Source organism: Ipomoea triloba, chromosome 14 (assembly GCF_003576645.1).
Source record: "Ipomoea triloba cultivar NCNSP0323 chromosome 14, ASM357664v1".
Taxonomy (NCBI): Eukaryota; Viridiplantae; Streptophyta; class Magnoliopsida; order Solanales; family Convolvulaceae; genus Ipomoea; species Ipomoea triloba.
Window position 1 is genome coordinate 17,681,298 of NC_044929.1, and position 22,125 is coordinate 17,703,422.

Below are 22,125 nucleotides of genomic sequence, written 5' to 3' on the forward strand. Positions count from 1 at the left end.
GTGAGGTCGAGAAAACACAACCAGCTCATGCCAGGTCGGGAACTCTTTACAAGCAAACCGGCTTCTGATTGGCTCTCAAGTCCGGAGAATCGACTACTGCTGACCAAGGGTACCACTACGATCATGCTGTGGCTAAATTGAATGTATAGATCTCGCTGGATCCCATGCATGCCCTTCTCTGCTTAAAAAATGCAATACTCACCGATCATTAGCTTGGAGGTCGAGAAGAGTGTCTGCTCTGTTTGGCTGAGGAACTTGCCTGGAGTCCAATTCTGTTCACGAACGAAGTTGAATGATGACGAATCTCCTCTTACTCGATTTGAGAGTTGACCGGTAAGGAGGATGATGTTCCTAATAATTCAAATGGTTCTCGCGTTGCTCGCGGCTCGGGGAAATGATTAGGAGCCACCACCTTTATGATGCACCTGCTTCGACTATTTTTGCAGGTTGATTGCGCGACGTTGGTGGCTACCCGAGTATCCAAGCATTCATTAAGAATAGGACAGAGGACTCTTCAAAATGGTCTCTCGACGGTCTTCTGGTTGCTATTTGTTCTTCTGTCCGGTGAAATGCAAAGGGATAGAGGCGACGAATTGCGCATGCTCGGGAGAGGTCGAGCATCCCGGAATGCAATGGGCAGCACACAGATGGTCCAGGTGAAGGTTAACATCTGGATTACCTTCGTGCAAGGTACTCCTGGAAGTCTTGAAGCCGGAACAACGTGGTTTGAGATGATCGGGATCCGGGGATCAACAAGCGAGGAGCTTTGCCCGACACGGCTGGTATGACCGGAATGGGGGCTGACAATAATCTCAAAGCCATATATAAATCTGGGGATGAGCTGCGATGACCGAAACTAACAGGAATCCGATCGCTAACATGCCCAACCAAGCTTAGCCGAACTCGGCTGCTTTGAAGAAGACCGGTGGATCAGGAGACACGCTCAGATCGGTCTCTGCACATCGGCGACGGAAGGCGAGGTCGGGAGATTGGGTTACGTGGCCATGCACGCCGTCTCCTTGGTCAAGAACCCTGGTTGGAGCGACAGCCGGTACTGAACGCTTATTATTTCAAGCTTGAGAATCTGGTTAACCCGGAGAGTAAACAATAAGCTCAGGCCCCCTCTTTCAACCATGTTCTTTCACAATTTAATTTTTTCTTTTTTGCATTTTTCTTTTTTCACCGCCCACTTCCACCATTCTCCTTGCATGCAACATTTTTTATTTGCAGCAACCTGCCAACTCAGGTAGACCAACCAGAAGGAAGCAACTGTTTCCATACAATCCGCTATTCAAATTGCAATTTGCAGCTTTGCCCACCGCCCACACATCCACAAACAATAGGAAAGCTTTGGCACCATCCTCTTGCTTTTCTCACTCCACCGCCAACAACAACCACTCTTTTTCCTTGTTTTTGCAAACCAGTGCACACTCTCAATCACGTTCCATGCAGCCCAGACACCCGTCGAAGTCTCCAAACCCTTCAACCGTCTGAATCTCTTCAAGAAATCAAAGTGGGACGCTGGATCCTTGGCTTTCGGATTTGGGTTTTCGCTCATCTCCATTACAACCAGAGATTTCTGGGCTCGTTTTTACTTGGAACTGATAGAGAAGAGAGGAAGCTTTGATGAAGATGATGTAGATGGCAAAGTATTGTGGATGGTGGTGGTGACCGAAGCAGCTTCATTCCAGGCGATGAAGGCGAGTGGTGGTGCATGTCGGCGATCGGGCAGATTCTCTAAACATAAACAAGAAGTCGAACTCATCTTCTTCAAAGCTTCTTACAACCTCTGCAAACTGTGACAGGCTGATTGAACGAGCATTTTTGTCCAGATGAAAATTTTACAGTCACAGCCCACAAAGGCATAGGCGACACATGACGCTGGACCTTCTGCAACGGCGCGATGGGATCTTCCGGCGAAGCAGAGGTGATGACGGCGCAGCATGGACGAAGATGATGATGCATGCAGGTCGTGACAGCAGCAATTCAACCTTAACCCAAAAATCTGGCAATAACAGCCACGAAGAAACAGGGACCGGATGACGAACAGAGATTCTTCTCGGCGATAGTAACAGTGAGCTGTTGTGGCTGGCGAAGCTCTGGTGTTGTTGCGAAATACGGGTCCAAGCTCGAAGATTCGACTTTCGTTCCCTAATGCTATCTTGGCTAAACAGGAAGTTGTTGGTGACGAGATCTCAGCAGTCAGCAGATGAGGAACCGGGAGATTAATCGAAATGGAGAACACGAACAAACCCGGATCGAACCTTTTGCTTGGGTCCTACGGACGGCGCCATTTGATATGGATTATTTCCTCCATGTATTTAAGTATATTGCAATGTATGTAATCATGTAAAGTAGATCAACAAATTAGCTCACAATTCCTCCTTTGTATTGATGGTTCTAGAATAGTTTAGAGAGGTGGGAGAGCACTGTTTCTAGAGAGAGGAAGGGAGGAGCCAAAAAGCCAACAGTCTTCAAAATGAAGGGCACAAGTCCCTTTTATAGGATCTAGTACTTGTATTCAAATACAGTTTACCTACAAATATTTCAGGCCACCTAATACTTGTACTCAAATATAACTTACGTACAAATACTTCAGGCCGTATACACAGGGTATATTCCCTATCAACAGTACTCATCCAGAGGTGACTCCAAAACTTACAAATTAAACTAAACAAGGGATTCTCGTAGCTCGAAACCATCTAATGTGCACACATATTCGCCTCGATAATTATAAATATGCGTGATGAAACACATAAATTTTATGCGTAATTGTACATGATATAACCACTTAACCAGTTTATTTTATAAAAGAAGAAGAAAAACATTACTTTATTACGAGAAAAAAATATTTCAAATCATTTATACATTTGAAAAGAACATATTTTTCAAAATAAGGTTAAAAAACAAGACAGAAGAATAAGACTACAAATGCCCAAAGACTTGTAGTCTAGTAGCATCCGGTTGTGCCCCTTTATGGGAGAAGATGAGTTCGAGCCGAAAGTAGCTCTGAACATGAGTCAACAGTACTAAAGACTCAATCATTATTGTGTGGACCATGGTCCACACAGCTGTGTGAACCATGATCCACACAACTGTGTGAACTATACTATTAAATAATGCACATTCAGTATAAAAATAATGTACATTATATTCAGGGGATGTACATTATTTGTGTACTGAATGTACATTATTTTTATAATATAAAAATAATGTACATTCAGTATAAAAATAATGTACATTTAGTATATTAAAAATATACATTTGATTATGGTCCACATAGCTGTGTGGACCAATAATTTGCCACTAAAGACTACAAATGAAATTTTAGACCACAATTTTGAGAGAACCAAACGTCGTTTAGTGGCTCTTAACCAAACAGCCCATAACTGGTTAGTAACGGCCCAACGCTAGGCAAAGACGAAGGTAGCTGAGAAAGCAAAAAGCCAATCGGTTCAAGAAAGAGATAACTTCAAGTACTCGCGATTCTATTCCCAGATTTCTTTAAAATTTTATGTTATTGTAATTTCTAATGTTATTCATTCACCCAACGCTTCAAAATTAGCCAACCCGCCAGAATTGGATTGAGTTGTTGAATGGTGAAACAGTCGGTAATGTTATGGGAGCTCAGAAGAGCATTCACGCAGGCAAAGGTCCGTCCTTTTTCTCACTCCCGTGCTAATCTAGTAGTCTCCGTTTGAGTATTTCCACTAATGGGCAATTGATTATTACCTTTCCGTTGCATTTTGAATTTGTGGGCACAGCCAAGATTGATGTGAATGTGGATTTCACACACAAACTATGCGCCGGTTTAATGTTCCAACCTTTGAGGTGCGTAGAGTGCGAATTCCATTTCTGGGTTTCGTTTGATCATTCGCTCTAAGCTTTCTTTGCTATGCTGTTGTTGTTCTGTGCAACAGGAATTCTGGGAGTCCATTTGAACTAGTTATAGGAAGGTATCAATCAATGTTGTAAAGTTTTAGTTTTTTGGTTGAATTATGTTTTAGCTTTCAAATGGCTTGGTATAATCTGTTGTTTAACAAATTCTTTTTGTGCAGCCTTTGCATAAAACACCCAAATTTATTCGGCAAGAGTGAGAAGCTTGATGTTCTGTGGGATAAAGGTCTCTATGATTCAAATGTCTTGATAGCTTACAGGAAGCCTAGGCCAGAATGGCTTTCTCAACAGTCTCTTATAATTCAGGTTTGCAGTATGCTGCTATCTGCTTTCTGGAAAATACAGATGGTAGAGATTATTTAGTTTAATAATTGATATGGAATTGGAGCTCCCTTTTCATTCCCAGAAACTTAGCAAATTCAGCCTTATCATTCATTCCCAATTCTCATCGAAAAATCCCTGAAATATCAAATTCAATAATGGGTCAGAACTCAAAGAGTACACTATACAAATTGATGGTTTGGAAACAATTGCATTAACAGTGTGCAGTGGCAAGATTATGACAGTAATTCTAACTGTATAATTGCTCTTCAGTGATATTGCCTCCGAGCTTTATATCTAAGAGAAAATTTAATGTCTGTTATTTCCTTTTTTTGTATACTTTATCTTGCATCCCCCCGTTGAGTATCTTTAAGCACTTTGGCTGCAAGGTTTGAAGTGCTCTGTCTCCCCATACATATTTCAATTAAATTAAATTGGGTTTGAAGAGCAAGGCTGTTGTTGTATCTTATGGAATCTAATATGAATTTTAATTGGTTGCCCAGCATTCGGTCTCTCCAGAGATTGGCATCCATGGAATTCCTGTTGACAACTTCTCTCGCTCAGAAAGCGGTGGAGTGAACTTATCTCGCTTCTCTGCTGGTTTAGATTTGAGTGAGCCTGCAAGTTCCAACTGGAGTAGCAAAACCAGTATCAGGTTTGAGGTGAGTGTATCACTGTTGTCATTAGAAACTATGACTACTTATGCATGGTTTAAGTTCATGCATGAATGACTCAAATGCTCATGACTCTATAAGATAACTTAAATTACAGCATGTTCGTCCAGTAAGCGATGATGGTCGGCCAATAAGCAGAGATCTTCATGGGTTTCCAGTGACTTGCAGGTAGCTGAAGATTTAGGTGGTTCTCAGCCTCTTTGATTTAGCCTCCTGACTTTGGATGTTGTGTCTCAATCATTGTTTGCAGTGGTGGATATCATGATAGTATGGTAGTACTGAAACAAGAATCTCGATTTGCAAGGGCAAATGATCAAAGTTTAACTGAAGTAATGTGCTTTTATATTCACTACACTAAGATGAATCATCTCAATGTTGTTGAAAATTTTAGTTTTAGTAAATATATCATACTGTATAAATTTTCTAAAGCACCCACTTTTGTTTTTCCAGTTTACTCTGCAAATAGAGCAAGGGGTTCCTATTCTTTCTAAGTGGCTGATATTCAATCGTTTCAAGTTTGTCGCATCAAAGGGAGTAAAACTTGGCCCAGCATTTCTCTTGACAAGGTGGGTGGATAACTTTCATCACCCAATGACCAAGGGATTAACTACTGGTTGTGCACCAAAAGGACTCCAAGCACAACTAGTACCACATGTACTAACCATACCAGCATCTGGAGTTCTAAAATTTCATTTGGCAATCTCACAGTTATGTGTCATGAAAGAATATATGTATCTATGATAGATTATTTGTGCAAAAGGCCAGCAATACATCTAGTCTGTTTTGTTTGTAATTCAGCTCATAATTGGGAAGAATAATGTGAAAACTGCTATAAATCTAATGTCAAACATGTGTTGAAGCATAACAGAAGCAGTGCCTTGAACTAAGAATGGTTTGGTGACGTGTATGAGGAGAAGAATAGTTTAAGCAGGTAATAGAAGCGTTTGAATTAATGGAGAAAAAATGCCATGGACTAAATTCAAAATAGTGTTGATGGTGACCTTGTTTCCTTTTAAATGCCAAAGCTAGAAAGAATATGATTTGTTACCTTAGGATATCTTGAAGTGTTATTTGGTTAACTTTTCTAGGTTGGCAACAGGTGCCATCATCTTATTTGCTTGATGTCACCATGTATAATATCTCTCAAAAAGTTCATGACCAGCCAATTCTTGAATATATTTTCTAATGGCTCTTTGCATTTCATGCACCCCCCCCCCCCCCCTTGCCATCTGACAGACTTACAGGTGGCTCTATTGTGGGGGACATAGCTCCTTATCAAGCTTTTGCAATTGGAGGGCTTAATAGCGTGCGAGGGTATGGGGAAGGAGCAATTGCATCTGGTAGATCTTGCCTGGTTGCTAAGAGTGAATTGACATTTCCTTTTGTAGGTGTTCTTTCAGATTTAATCACTTTTTTCTAGATTACTTTGGTACATTAGAGCAGGCTGGGATTGCCTTCCTGATCTTGCGTCTAGGAAACCTCAACCTAAACCATTTGCAGTGAGGGTCATGAGGGATAATCTTCTTTGTATAACAACAGTATTTCTTATTTGCAGAACCCGATGATTGATGGTGTGGTGTTCTTGGATTTTGGATCTGATTTGGGCTCTGGTCGTCATGTGCCAGGTTAGTGCCATTACTTCATGTGAAGTGTTAATAGTAGTTCTCTGAAACCATTTTCAGATTAAGTAAAAATCAATTCACTACAAAATGAACACAGCTGGAAGAAATTATTGCCTAAGCATATACCATATTTTGTTTCAAATCCATAATTTATCAATATAAATATGCTGAGATGGAATTTCACGAAAGGTAAGGAAAGGAAAGGGAAACAACTATGAGGAATCTGATCATTTTGTGTTTTAAAAAATAGTCTTCCCTTCTGTCCCTGTATACCACAAAAAGAGAAACTCACAACGGAAAATCCTTGTGTATTCTCAAGATTCCAAGCTGATTTTCATTGTTATGTTTAGGGAATCCTACTCTCAGACATGGAAAACCGGGAACTGGAATTGGTGTTGGGTATGGCTTTCGCTTGAAGTCTCGGTTAGGCCATTTTCACGTGGACTCTGCTGTCAACGCATTTGAACAGAGAACGCTCTACTTCGGCTTCAGTAATGTGACCTCATGAGTTGATCACAGAGCTTGAAGCTCTTGTTTCTTGAAAGATATATTCTGTTTTGGGTTAAAGGATGTTGCACAGGAAGAGCATTAATTTCTAGGGGGACAGGAAAATATAGGGACACTATTGCTTTGTTTGAATCCTAATTGTTTAGATGAGAAGCTCATGTCCATTTGTATAATGTACTTCTAACGGTAAACATTATCTTATCCTATATAAAACGAACAATTTATCTTCTTTTTTGAGTGATGAGAGAAATATGCACCCACTATCCGAGACTGTGCATTACGTAAATCTCACCTTGTGACCCTAACCATCAAATGACTATAAGAAAATAAATCAACCTACATTGTTCAGAGCTGACCGGTTCAAACTAGGAAAGCCAATATATTACTCTTGCTGGGACTTGAAGACAACTTTTTTGCTTAATTTTACCAAAACAAAATGTTTCAGAAAAAAAAATGAATGAATGATTTCAGTAGAAGATTGTGCTTCCAATGTATCTCACAGCTTAAATAAATGAATGAATACTCTCAACTGTGGCTTCAAGAAGTTGTACAGGATGAAGCTTAACCTTTTTTACAAAGAGGAAATACAGGATACAACACAACACACTGAACACATCTAATAATGTAATATATCTAATCAACAAATGATTGATACAAGATTCACAACAAACACCAGACTGTATACTTACACACAATAACCTTCTCAAACTGATCAAACTCTTCAGTCTTCAACAAAATTGAACTAGAGAATCACAACAAACACCTGATTTTATTCCAGAAGTTTGCATGCCCATTTTTATCCCGCCATGGTGAGACTCCAACACATAAATAGAACTAAGGCGTAGCCACAGAATATCCCAACAATTAGGTTCCCGTATTTACAAACTAAAGACCACCCAGTCAGGAGATTGGGATATTAAAAATGATCGTGATACTAATCTTGGGAAACCAATTTTGTAGCCATTGGATCATTTCCATTCAATTTGGATTTGTCCTCCATGGGCTTCTGCCCAGTTCGACTGGACTGCCTTGTTATTTGAGCTCCATAACTTTTTCCTGGTTAAATGAGGTCACACAATTGCTCAGTCAGATTGGAAATAGAGAATCAGTGAGTAATGTGTGGAAGATATTTATATAGTTGCCTGGACTTAAAAAATTCTAAAATAGAATCCTGGGAAATAAAAGAATGAGGGGGCCATGGAACTTTTTGGTGGTGCATGACATGTCTTAAATCCAACATCACAATAAATATGAAAATATTTGAAGGGAATGAAAAAACAAGGGTGAAAAGAGACTGACGGCTATTTGGCAGAGACAGTCTCTTATTTCCTTGTATATCTGAAGGGATAGATCTCTCTTTAGGATTGCTCTTCGATCTTGAACCAAGGGTTGGTCTTGAACCAGCTTCTTCAACCAAATGTTCCACATTCTGTTTAGACTTTGGCTTGTTAAACATGGTAAGTGCTTCAGGAGTGCTTGCTGACTTAATTGAGGAAGTTTTGCGGCCTTCAGACTTATTTGCAATTAGTTTTTCACTCAATTTGTTAGTACTTGAATGGGACGGACCCATTTTTTCATTTGAAATGTTTGAAGAAATTGGTTTCATCCCAACAGATTTTAATTGGTTCCTGGTTCCATTCTTAGGATCTGCAGATCCATTATCACATGTCATTGCTCCATCTCTATGATTAATGTCTAAAATGCGATTTTCCCAGGGACGCACAGCCATCCATCTTTCCAACCAATTCCACCCCCAGTTGCTTGCATCTGGTTCAAAGCCAGCTGGAGCGGCTTGCTGCCTAGATCCTGCCTGCCACTGCAGTATCAAAGTAGACTGCTTTCAAGCCAAATATAGTAAAAGCAATGGAGATAAAGGGAAACAACAAAAATACAAAAACTATAGCATACTCCCTCCATCCCATTTTATGTGTTTGGTTCGGTTAACGAGACTTGACTAAAGTTATTTTTAATTCAATTATTTTTATAATATTAAATTTAGCATTAGTATATAAAATTTATAATGTTTAGAAACTACATTAAAAATACTATTAAACACAAAAAAAATCAAATTTAAAAAATAATTAAAAAATACTAAAGAAAATAAGCAAAGAAGAAAGAGTTCGTTTGACCAATGAATAGTAAACATGATAGAAAAAATGAGACAAATGGAGTATTGTTTTTTGTTAAACCCTAAGCCCGTTTATAGATAAGCCCATTAGGGTTTTCTCTATTTTGTATAAGTAGTGGTAGTCTGTACAGTTCTAGATATAGAGAAATATACAAACATATATTATTCTCCTACATATTCACATGGTATCAGAGCCAAAACCCTAGGAGCCTAACCCCGCCATCGCCGCCGTAGCATTCGCCGTCGCGCCTCACCGGAAAAATATCAGATCACCGCCTTTTTCACGTTCCATCCTCGCCTCGTGGTGTTTTCTTCAATCTAACACCATAGGCCCCTCAGGAGCACTGTCACGAGTCATCTGCTCCAAATCCGGTCATCATCCGCCGCCGCACGTGCCGCCACCGTCGTCGGGAAACCTAGGAGTTTTTTGGCCAGAACTCCTTCCTCCGGTGTCCGATCGAGTCGCCGTCACCACCATTGGAATCGCCTTGAAGAGACGAACCAGCCAGTACCAGTCGTTTCTCCGACCGCCGTCGCCGGTCACCGTCGCCGGCCGCCCGTCGCCGCCATGATTTTCCGATGAGCCTCAAAACAGTGTTGTTTGGAGTGTGTTTGAGGTTGGTCAACTTCAGGTTGTATTTGGAGGGTGTTTGAAGTTTGGTTCTTAATATATATATTGTCACACTTCCAGTGTGTTTGAAGGTTGTTTGGAGTTTGGTCCTGTTTCAGATCAGTGTATTATTTGCACTGTTTCAGATCTGTTTTGCATATTATTTTGCATATTTGTTCTGTCAATATGGTACAGACCACTGGTTCAGAGGCTCAGGCTCACAGTAGTTTCGCCCCAAATGACTATGAAGAGTACCTCCAATTTAAAGCCTCCCGAAAGGTTACTACCACACCTTCCTCCAATCATGGTACCTCCCCACTTGTTTGTCTCTCTCATTCCAGTACTCCTAATACTTGGATACTGGATTCAGGTGCCTCAGATCATATTTCTGGTAATGTCTCGCTTATGTCTAATGTTTCTCACTCTAAAGATTTACCCATGATTACTTTAGCAAATGGTCATCAAACTCCAGCTGTGGGTATTGGCCAGGATTCACCTATTCCCTCTCTCCCTTTAGAGTCTGTGTTATATGTGCCCAATAGTCCTTTCAACCTTATTTCGGTGAGTAAAATCACCCGTACTCTTAACTGCTCTATAACCTTTTCTGCTGATTCAGTTGTTGTGCAGGATCGCAGTACGGGGAAGGTGATTGGCACAGGGCTCGAGTCGCAGGGTCTTTATTACATGCGAGGGGGTGTTGCTGCCAGTGCATCCACAGATTCACCTTTGCTTATCCATAGTCGCCTTGGTCATCCGAGCCTATCCAAACTTCAACGGATGGTTCCAGGTATCTCTGTTGAGTCTTTAGATTGCGAGTCGTGTCATCTTGGAAAGCAATCCCAGTCTTTAGATTGCGAGTCGTGTCATCTTGGAAAGCAATCCCGTAAGTCTTTTCCAAGAAGAGTCAATAATGGAAAGCAATCCCGTAAGTCTTTTCCAAGAAGAGTCAATAATTGGGCTGTGTCCCTCTTTGATTTAGTGCATACGGATGTTTGGGGTCCTTATCGAGTCAATTCTACCTTAGGTTTCCATTACTTTGTAACCTTTATTGATGATTATTCACGATGTACTTGGGTTTTTCTAATGAGAAATCGTTCTGAGTTGTTTAATTTCTTTCGGAATTTCTGCAATGAAATACAAACCCAATTTGGTACTCCCATCCGTGTCTTACGTAGTGACAATGCCAAAGAGTATCTATCTGCTCCTTTCCAAACCTTTATGCAATCTCGGGGTATGTTACACCAAAAGTCCTGTGTTTACACACCTCAGCAGAACGGGGTTTATAGATAAGCCCATTAGGGTTTCCTCTATTTTGTATAAGTAGTGGTAGTCTGTACAGTTCTAGATATAAAGAAATATACAAACATATATTATTCTCCTACATATTCACATTTTTCAAGACATTAATCAATATTAGAATCTAATGACAAACTATGGTCTCATTGGGGGCTTGAAAGAATTAGAGTATTACGTATCTGTATGCCCCTTTTTCTTTCACACATAAGGCAGAGAAGTCAATAAACAAAGGTTCTTGACCAGCTTATTGTTAATAATGTATGTTGCAAAATGAGGGGGTAAGGAAAGAGGGGTGGGGTGTGGAAACTTTTAATGGGCACTAGAGAGAGATGAAAATATATGTACGCTATCTCATCACCCAAAGCTTCAATTATGGCAGGTATATGCAAGTAAAACTCTCCAAATTATGATTAGTTAATCATCCTTCAACTTTCTCATTTTTTGATCTATAATCTATTTCCCTTTTGACATTTCTACCAATTCAGTACCCTCTCCTTCTTTATGGAAAGCCTTCTGTTTTTTTGCACTTGTTGAAGGTGTAACTATGTAATCAGTAATTATAATATCATATACCAATTGCTATGGAAGGTGAGAAATCAAAATAATGTAGGCAAAGCGAGTATATGCACCTACTCGTATGTTCTTTTCTCTTAACATTTTCAGACCTTGTTCTTACAAATGAAAAAGAAAAAAAAGAAAAAAGAAGCATTCTTTAGCATGTTGCAAAAATATAATCAGGAAAATAAATGAAGCATTACTGAGAACAGGGTGAAATGTGAACCTGATTAGCCAAAGCATATGCCATTGCCCTCTCTCTCTTAGCTGCTGCCTCTTGTCTCTTCAACAACTTGGCTTGGATTTCTTCCACAGACCCAATAGTGTCACACCAACCTTCCTGTGAATGGAGTTGAAGACAAGAGAAGGTGACAAATGCATGTTTAAACTATTCATCAAGCTAACACCAGAGAAACTATCTTTTATGCATGAAAAGTTTTATAATGAAACTCCTATAAGGATTGTCACCCTCATCAATCATATTTGGTCAAGATGTTGAATATTTGGAATATGTGTAAAATGTGATAGCCTATAGGTTGGATGGTTACCATCAAACTTAGAGTACATCAACCTAGACTCCTAGAGTATATCAATCTAACATCCAAAGTATAATNGTGTCATCTTGGAAAGCAATCCCGTAAGTCTTTTCCAAGAAGAGTCAATAATTGGGCTGTGTCCCTCTTTGATTTAGTGCATACGGATGTTTGGGGTCCTTATCGAGTCAATTCTACCTTAGGTTTCCATTACTTTGTAACCTTTATTGATGATTATTCACGATGTACTTGGGTTTTTCTAATGAGAAATCGTTCTGAGTTGTTTAATTTCTTTCGGAATTTCTGCAATGAAATACAAACCCAATTTGGTACTCCCATCCGTGTCTTACGTAGTGACAATGCCAAAGAGTATCTATCTGCTCCTTTCCAAACCTTTATGCAATCTCGGGGTATGTTACACCAAAAGTCCTGTGTTTACACACCTCAGCAGAACGGGGTTTATAGATAAGCCCATTAGGGTTTCCTCTATTTTGTATAAGTAGTGGTAGTCTGTACAGTTCTAGATATAAAGAAATATACAAACATATATTATTCTCCTACATATTCACATTTTTCAAGACATTAATCAATATTAGAATCTAATGACAAACTATGGTCTCATTGGGGGCTTGAAAGAATTAGAGTATTACGTATCTGTATGCCCCTTTTTCTTTCACACATAAGGCAGAGAAGTCAATAAACAAAGGTTCTTGACCAGCTTATTGTTAATAATGTATGTTGCAAAATGAGGGGGTAAGGAAAGAGGGGTGGGGTGTGGAAACTTTTAATGGGCACTAGAGAGAGATGAAAATATATGTACGCTATCTCATCACCCAAAGCTTCAATTATGGCAGGTATATGCAAGTAAAACTCTCCAAATTATGATTAGTTAATCATCCTTCAACTTTCTCATTTTTTGATCTATAATCTATTTCCCTTTTGACATTTCTACCAATTCAGTACCCTCTCCTTCTTTATGGAAAGCCTTCTGTTTTTTTGCACTTGTTGAAGGTGTAACTATGTAATCAGTAATTATAATATCATATACCAATTGCTATGGAAGGTGAGAAATCAAAATAATGTAGGCAAAGCGAGTATATGCACCTACTCGTATGTTCTTTTCTCTTAACATTTTCAGACCTTGTTCTTACAAATGAAAAAGAAAAAAAAGAAAAAAGAAGCATTCTTTAGCATGTTGCAAAAATATAATCAGGAAAATAAATGAAGCATTACTGAGAACAGGGTGAAATGTGAACCTGATTAGCCAAAGCATATGCCATTGCCCTCTCTCTCTTAGCTGCTGCCTCTTGTCTCTTCAACAACTTGGCTTGGATTTCTTCCACAGACCCAATAGTGTCACACCAACCTTCCTGTGAATGGAGTTGAAGACAAGAGAAGGTGACAAATGCATGTTTAAACTATTCATCAAGCTAACACCAGAGAAACTATCTTTTATGCATGAAAAGTTTTATAATGAAACTCCTATAAGGATTGTCACCCTCATCAATCATATTTGGTCAAGATGTTGAATATTTGGAATATGTGTAAAATGTGATAGCCTATAGGTTGGATGGTTACCATCAAACTTAGAGTACATCAACCTAGACTCCTAGAGTATATCAATCTAACATCCAAAGTATAATCTAATTTTAAAGTATATATCAACTTAGAGTGTCAACTTAAGAATCTTTTTTTTTTCCTCTATAATTAATATACACGTACTCGTATGTGTAAACAAGATAATATTTAGTTATTTACAACATTACTATATTCTCTCTTCACTTGTTTTATATATTAGCTTTCGCCTCCCCAGGCAGGTGGTGGCTACTAGCCATCCGCCATATCTTCAAACCTTTATTCTTCAACATGGTAATAGAGGCATAAACTCACTGGAGTCACTATTTCTTTTTCTACTTGCCCCTAAGACTCACTGGAGTCACTATTCCAAATTTCTAGCCATCAGGGTTACTGTTCTGGTGACCATATCTTATGCTCCTTCCGGCTGGTTTGTAACCTTGGTGTAAGAAACCAGCCCTAAAGGCAAGCCATGCACTGCCAACCTGAGAAGATTGGTCCATTGTTCATTTTTTGCTCAGGTCTCCCTCTTTGTTGGTCCAATCAAGTGGCTGCTAACAACATTGGAATCCTTTCATCCACTAGGTGACACAATGCTTACTGCCAATCTTTGCCACACTTGCCATCCTCCTGGAATAGTATCTTCATTTACAGTAATGTTGTGTTTATTTTCCAAGGTCATTTGGTTCCCAGTCAGCAGTAGTGCAGTGTTTATTTACCAAGGGTGCTCAGTTTTGGTATTACTGTGTTTGTTTCTGCATTGATTACCGGTAAGCCATGTTTATTTCCTGACGGTGTTCAATTCCTGCACTGGTGTGTTTGTTTCCCCCAGGCCATTTGATTCCAACAATGCCACGATTGTTTCCCAGATTTCAACCAAGGGGGCGGGGTAGAAGTGCTGAATTTTGGCTATAATTATCTTAACTATGCCAACATCTATATGTTCCCGTTTATAGAAGATGTTGAAATTGAGGGATTGAAACGTTTGGAGAGTGACAAATAGCCACAGCCCGCCAGTTGGGTGGAAGCAAAATATGTGAGAAACCAATGAAAAAAAGAATATATTATAATGAAAGATTACAATAGATTGTATCTATGTGTAATCTATATTTCTAGAGTGACTCTCCTATGAGACTGTCTCACGGATCCTTATTTGTGAGACGGGTCGGGTTAAGATGGAAATGTAATACTTATACTGACAAATGCAATACTAATCAAGAATAAAGTGTTTGTTACTTATAAGGGGAAGTGTAATACTTTTGAGGAAAAATGTAATACTTTTAAATCAAAATGTAAAAGTATTACATTTTTCTTCAAAAGTATTACACTTTCCCTTATAAGTAACATTTTATTCCTGATTAGTATTACATTTGTCAGTATAAGTATTACATTTTCATCTTGACCAACCCGTCTCACAGTCTCACACAAGTTTTTACCATATTTCTATGCATATTAAACTGTATAAAGGTCCTATATTTATAGGAATATTGGGGCTAAACCAATCCTACTAGGAATAGGAAACTAAGCTCACTCCTAGGAATAGGACTAAGGTTTCCTAATATGAAGATCATACATGTTAGAAACTCTCAATATAAGGCTAATATGGAACTTCACTAATTCTGGAGACCATCTCAAATTTTATAGAACCAACTCATATTTATCATGTTGCTTCTATATGCCTATCTTTGAGAGAAAAAGATTTCTGATCATATTTATCAATGCCAGGGGACATCAACACTGTTGCATTGGCAACATCTAGATAGAGAAATTCAATGTGGCAGGATTAGAAATTGCTTACTTCTATTTCCCTAACATGAGCCGCTTGTTCTGGCTGTTGCTGAAGCTTCTGTGGTGCAGCTTGACTTTCTAATGCCATACGAACACGCCGTGCTCGGACACGAGCCTGAACTCTAACTAGAGCTTGCATACATTGGAGGGTGATAGCAGCTTGTTTTCTTACAGCATGGCCCCTAACAAGTGCTTGCAGTCTCACCAACCCCTTTAAAGCCCGTAAAGCTCGCCTCGCCTGAAAAATTACCATTTTGAAGAATGACCGAACTTTTGAAAACAAAGCAATGAGTCAACATTCAAAGAAACTTTTATTTTTTAAATATATGCCCAATATAGCATGAAGAAAAGATCAACCTTGGAAAAGATAGTAAAGCTAGAGATATTTTAAACCAAAAATAGACTGAAAAATATACTAGCTGATAGCGAAATTGTGTACCAGAAATCCTCTAAAAGCTGTTTGGATGCGAATGGCTGCCCATTCTTCTCCAATATTGTGATGAATTTGAGGTGCATCCTGGTTTTGATGTGAGCTTGAAGGCGAGGACGCAGCAATTGGAACTGAAGCGGTGGTGGCATCTTCAACTGATGTAGAAGCATTATCATTATGACTCAACTCGCTGCAAAGTAATTCACTATCTATCTCAACAGAATGCCTTCTCCTATGCCAAGACTTTCTAGTGCCCCCTGTTCTCTGTATTAATAATGCAATTTAGATACAGTACAAATCCTCGTACAATATTTAATAATTTTGGTTCGTTGAACACTAAAGCATCATCAAGGAAGTGCTACTCACATTTTCATCATTTACAGAAGAATTTGACTTTTCAGGCCTTTTTAAACCAATCAGTGACCTAATCCATTTCCCCGAGACTCCCATGACAAAAGCTGCTTCGGCTCTACCAAATTCAGGCCTGGAAAACAAAAACATAAAAAATTAGTACTTCGGCAAGCTGATACACCATCAACCAGAAGAAAGGGCACAGAAACAGCTAAAAGCAACAAACAAACTGTCTTAACAATATACACTTTGCAATACTTTAACTGTCAGCTGAAAAGAAAAGTAAAAGGAGAACAGGAAAAAGAGGGCTAGCGTAGTTCCTCAACTCAAAGGGTGCATTTAAACTAAACCTAAACTCAAAGCTTCAATTGAGAAACAGTTGGGCCCATTGAAGCAGTGATCCCCATAAACCTAAGATCTCCATAATATATACAGAAAAAATCACAAATATTTTCCACTACATTTCTCAATTCTCTAAGAAACGCCTTGAAACCAGCTATTTCAAGGTAAAGTTTCTAACTTCACATTAAATTTCGAACTTTAGCCATTGCCCGACCACACAATCCACATTCCACAAGCACCTCTTCTTGGGCAGTAAACCCCATCTCAAGAATTCATCATAAACCAGATACTAAAAAACCCCAGATCATATTTAACAAATCTCCACCACATTATTTACCTTATCTAGAGTGAACGCATACAGGATACTAAATTAGCCCACAAAAATTGGCAACTATGCTCAAAACAATAATGCAGATCCACAGATCACCGCTTAACACGTGTCAGAGCTCATGCACCGATCAAATCAGTAACACCTCAATCATAATTAACAGGAAAAGTAACAAAAACAGAACAGTTTTGCTTGGAATTGTAGTGAGAGAGAGAGAGAGAGAAGTGAGAAGAGGGAAGAAAGTGATTGGATCAATGTACCTACCAAAGATTCAAGTAGTCAACGCAAGGTGAAATCTTGAGGCAAGGGCAGCTTCCATTTTGGTCTCAACTCGAACAACGATTGGATTATGATAATTCTCAGGTGTTTTAGAAGGTTTAGGCAACTGGAGAAAGAGAACGGCGTCGTTTAAGGTGGTCGCTAACTCGCTATCGAGCACGAGACAAAAGAGTCAATCACGGGATTTCCTCGGGCCCCCTATCCACTCACCACATGCATAATCTGTTCAGCACTGCCAAATTAAAGCTTTGTCTCTTTAAAAACACAAGGAAGGGATTAGAAGTTTAATGATGATCTGGTCTGGGTTTGGGAAATAAGAGGCAGCTAATCATTAACATGTCCTCAAATATATTTCGATATAAAACTTTCGTTAATTAATGTCTTAGTCTAACTCTACTCTAAGACTTTGTGATCTAGTGACACACGGTTGCATTCCATATAAGAGGAGATGGGTTCGAGCCTCAATGGAGGTGACTTTGACTCTTTGTGTTTCAGTAAGTTAAGAATTATATATTGTTTGCTACTCATGGATATATTAAACTCCACTCCATTTAAACTTTTAAGTCCAACCGAAGATTGATTTTGGAGTTGACACTCTTGGGAGGGGGTGACTCTTTGTGTTTCAGTAGGTTGAGAATTATATATTGTTTGTTACTCATGGACATATTAGACTCGATTTAAACTTTTAAGTCCAACCGAAGACTGATTTTGGAGTTGACACTGTTGGGAGGTTGAGTCTATTAAGACTCTATGTATTTGAGTTAAATTATGACTACTTATTCTAGGCTCTGTGATTCCCCTATTCTAGTCTCACTGAGATTCTCTCATTATATATATCATTGTAATCTGTATCTTTGAACAATAACATTTAATACAATTTATACAGTTCTCACTTCTTATCTGGTATCAGTTAGATAGGATTTTTGTCCAAAAAAGCCAATTCTCACAGACTTGCGGCCAACCCCAATTCTGCCCCAAGCTACTTCTTCGCCAATTAACAGATTAGCATTCTTCCATTCCCATGTAGCACTCTAAACATCAAGGTCCTGTTGGAAAAACCGTTTGATATATAAGGCTAACACATTGGAATATGGACTATTCAATTGTTGTCTTTGGCTAAGATTAATGAGAAAGGAAGTTGCATACGTGTCAACTTCGAAAACTTACTTGTTAGAGATAGTATTGAAGATAAAGAGTTAGTCATGTAATATAGTAGCTTTATGCTAATAGTAGTGGATCCCTACGTAAAGGCATGCTTATAAGAATTTTAGGAATCATACAATGTATATGGAACTTATTATGTGACTATGTTTTACGTACATTCATGCTGTCACTTCCATGAAATTTAGATGATTTTTCCTATGGTTGAGAAACATCCTTAAAGTTGGACCAAGAATAAACGTAAGATTTATTCATAAAGGACCTGAGTTGGGAATTAAAATGCATGTGATGCATAGAAGATATTATTCACACTTTAATTTAGAGGACATATCACTATGATTCATATTTTTTGATCTTCTACGAAGGTTGTGCCAATACTTGCATCAAATGGAAAATTATAACATTTTCCATTAATGTTGTACAAATCAAGTAAGTTTATTAGGCAAAATGTAGCCATTGTGCCAGTAATTAGTTTTTGATAACTAATGACAATCAAGAATGAACATAAGGTTTATTCATTAAAGTTTTATTACCACATAAAGTATTTAGAGAACAAGTTAAATTGTGATCATAAGTGGATACTACTCACATTAGTGGAATTATCTCTATGGTTCATGTTTTTTGCTTATTTGAGTTAATACTTACACTAAGTGGGAGAATGTAAGGTTTTGTTTACTTTCGTTCTCTATTTTCTATTCTTTGTTTTCGAAAACTCAAATTGAAAACTTTTTTACCAGTACTTATTTTCAAAATTCATTCTCCACTTACTAAATTAAATATGTACTATATACAAATACTTATAAGTTATTTCATGACAAAATGTGATTACAAAACATTGATTAATTGTAATAATTTAAAATGAGTTATTTGTGAATAAATGTGATTACAAAATATTGCAAATAAAATTGAGTACACCATCAATATGATTACAATTTGCCTAGAGTGCATTTGTGATGCCCTCATGCAGTTGTAGCATTTGCTGTTGTTGGCTCATATCTAAGTTCATTTACTGTACTTTCAAAAAAAAAGTTCATTTACTGTGAAACCAATTGGAAATAATAGTTAGCTTACTAACAAAATGCAGAAAAGTGTTAATTCATGAAAGATGCTTTAGAGATTGAATGGAATGTAGAGAGATATTTTTATAAGATTACCACAATACATCAGAATTATCAACACTGCTTCACAAAACCAAAAGGAACACGTATCACATAAACAACAAATCTATGTAAAATAAAACTCAAAATACAGATGCACAACATAAACTAAAATCCGAAACACATCCAGATCCTTAAAGCAAAAATATAATCTAAAAAGATTTTTTTTTTACTTGTTTAGCCTTAGATTTGAGAATTTTGCCCATTCTTTGCTACAAAATCACAGAACATGCATGATGTATCTAAATGACTAAATTGCACACAACAACAGAAATGGTAATACAATAATGGATCCTATACTAGTAAGTCATGAAGAAAAGTGAACAACAGATGTATATTGCAGTTCATAATTTCAATAGCAGACATAATCCTAAAATGTAAGGACTCTATTTTTTTTTTAATGTTTATCACAAGATACTTCTCCCAAATCCAGATACCAAGATGTTAGTTCAAGGACTAGTAACCTTGGTAATACAGTAATGACTTACCTTGGAACGACGTGATGGGCACGATCCAATAGATTACTTTGGTGACTCCGTATTTGGAGTGAACTCGCCCACAGTGGCACAGTAGATAGATATGATTGGAGCATCGTCAAGTCTAGTATAAGGCACCTCAGATTGTCACCAACTAGTACAAAGCTCATTAGGAATCTATGAAGAAAGTGAAGTTGTGAGGTACCTTAGAATACGATAGACTTCTAGGTCTCAGTTGTCATGTTTTCTAAAGTGTAACCCAAGAATTGGTGTCACTTTAAGGTATCTTAGAATACGATAAACAGCTTCCAAATGCTTCTCATTAGGGTTATGCATATGCTGACTTACAACACTAACAAAGAAAGCAATATCAGGTCTGGTGTGGGAGAGATAACTTAGTTTTTTGACTAATATTTGATAACTCCCTTCTCTACTGGAATTGGTTCCCTACTTCAATTTTTTTTTTAAATTAGGGTCCATTGGAATATCTGCTGGCTTACTCCCAAGCATTCCAGTTTTGCTTAGAAGATTTAGGATGTACTTTCGTTGAGATATAATAATCCTTCCTTAGATCGAGCTACTTCCATCCCAAGAAAGTATTTGAGGGATCCTAGATCTTTAATCTCAAATTCTAATGCAAGAAATCTCTTGAGGTATGAAATCTCACCTGAATCATCTCCAGTTAGGATTATGTTATCCAAAGAGACAATGAGAATTTTCCAGCTTTCTTGTTGAAGAGATTTTCACAAAAGGGTATGATTAGCCTGACACTAAGTGTATCCAATTTTTACAATTGACTTTGCAAACCTATCAAACCATGCCAGAGCGGATTGCTTCAAGCCATATAGAGCTTTTTGTAGTTTGTATATCATTCATCCACTGGAGTTCTTCATCAAATCTAGTGGAATTTCCATATAGATTTCTTCTTCTAATTCTCTATTTAAGAATGCATTTTCTTACATCCAACTGATATAAAGGCCAATCACAATTCATAGCAAGTGATAGCAAAACTCTTACTGTATTGAGTTCGACGATTATAACAAAGGTCTCCTAATAGTCAACACCATATGATTGAGTGAACTCCTTGGCAACTAACCAAGCTTTGAATCTATTGATACTCCAATCTAAATTATACTTGACAGTGAAAATCCACTTACATCCAACTACATGTTTTCCTTGAGGCAACTCAACAAGAACCCATGTACAATTCTTCTCAAGAGCATTGATTTCATCGTTGACAACAACATTCCATTTTGGATCTCTTAGTGCCTTGTAGATGTTTGTGGGAATCTGGACAAGATTAAGAGAAGCAACAAAGGCTTGATACATAGGACTTAACTTCTCATAAGCAACATACCTTTTTATAGGGTGACTAGTGTATGTTCTAACACCCCTTCGATGAGCAATAGGTAAATCAAGATCATCAATAGTAGTAGGTAGCAACTCATGGGTCATAGAGTCCTTACCTTAATGATTTTGAAGGTCAAGTGAGCTCATATGTGTGTTTGAACAGTCCATGTTTTGCATGCTGGCCTTTATATTTTAATTTCAAGTGTTTTCCTATAAACACGGAGTTCTTTGTTTCTTTCTTCAAGTGGTGCTTGAGGAAGTGGATTTGGTAGAGTGTTTTTTTTGGATGAGGGGTTGATTATTAGAGGTGAAGATGGGTTGATTGTAGTAAAAGAATATGATGGGTTGTTGACCATGTTTTCTGGACTTACATCTTATTGAAAAGGTAATAGAGAATTGGATGATGCAGGTGATAAATTAGGTTGAGTTGGAGTAGTTTGATGCTGGTATTGTAACACCCCCATTTTTCAAACCAAAAATTAGACCGATTTTCCTTAATTTTTTTTCTTTCTTAATAATTCACTAACAATATTGGGGAAGCTATACATACTTAATTGAATAGGGATGCTACCGCCACACCTAATCCTTACTTGATTAGATGCAAGGCTAACCTTAAACAATACCAAAATAAAATCCTTAGATGCAAGGCTAACCTTAAACAATACCAAAATAAAATCCTTAGTTCACAAGTCTTTCTAAAAGTAAAAATAAATAAAATCCTTAGTTCACAAGTCTTTCTAAAAGT

At 37.9% G+C, this 22,125-nt stretch overlaps 2 protein-coding genes across 5 annotated transcripts; one reads left to right on the forward strand and one right to left on the reverse strand.

Annotated features, from left to right (window-relative positions):
• The first annotated feature begins 3,403 nt into the window (after nucleotides 1-3,403).
• Nucleotides 3,404-7,250, forward strand: LOC116003583 (outer envelope protein 39, chloroplastic). 2 transcript variants are annotated; one of them, XM_031243480.1, is made up of 12 exons: nucleotides 3,404-3,476; nucleotides 3,566-3,653; nucleotides 3,765-3,831; nucleotides 3,921-3,956; nucleotides 4,059-4,203; nucleotides 4,722-4,880; nucleotides 4,990-5,060; nucleotides 5,143-5,221; nucleotides 5,343-5,458; nucleotides 6,129-6,276; nucleotides 6,448-6,517; nucleotides 6,865-7,250. In XM_031243480.1, the coding sequence occupies exons 2-12, from the start codon at nucleotides 3,620-3,622 to the stop codon at nucleotides 7,020-7,022; spliced, it is 1,083 nt and encodes a 360-aa protein (XP_031099340.1). In that variant the 5' UTR covers nucleotides 3,404-3,476; nucleotides 3,566-3,619; the 3' UTR covers nucleotides 7,023-7,250. The 2 variants fall into 2 exon arrangements, with proteins under 2 accessions (XP_031099340.1, XP_031099339.1); XM_031243479.1 differs by having other exon boundaries at nucleotides 3,424-3,653.
• Nucleotides 7,251-7,499: 249 nt separating this feature from the next.
• On the reverse strand, nucleotides 7,500-17,345 carry LOC116004992 (protein IQ-DOMAIN 1-like). 3 transcript variants are annotated; one of them, XM_031245201.1, is made up of 7 exons: nucleotides 17,222-17,345; nucleotides 16,303-16,420; nucleotides 15,946-16,200; nucleotides 15,517-15,744; nucleotides 13,400-13,513; nucleotides 8,321-8,837; nucleotides 7,500-8,077 (listed from the first exon to the last, which is right to left on the reverse strand). In XM_031245201.1, exons 2-7 carry the CDS (start codon nucleotides 16,384-16,386, stop codon nucleotides 7,956-7,958), a joined length of 1,320 nt encoding a protein of 439 aa, XP_031101061.1. In that variant the 5' UTR covers nucleotides 16,387-16,420; nucleotides 17,222-17,345; the 3' UTR covers nucleotides 7,500-7,955. The 3 variants fall into 3 exon arrangements, with proteins under 3 accessions (XP_031101061.1, XP_031101062.1, XP_031101063.1); XM_031245202.1 differs by having other exon boundaries at nucleotides 17,218-17,302; XM_031245203.1 differs by lacking the exon at nucleotides 17,222-17,345 and adding an exon at nucleotides 16,967-17,130.
• Between the last annotated feature and the right edge of the window lie 4,780 nt (nucleotides 17,346-22,125).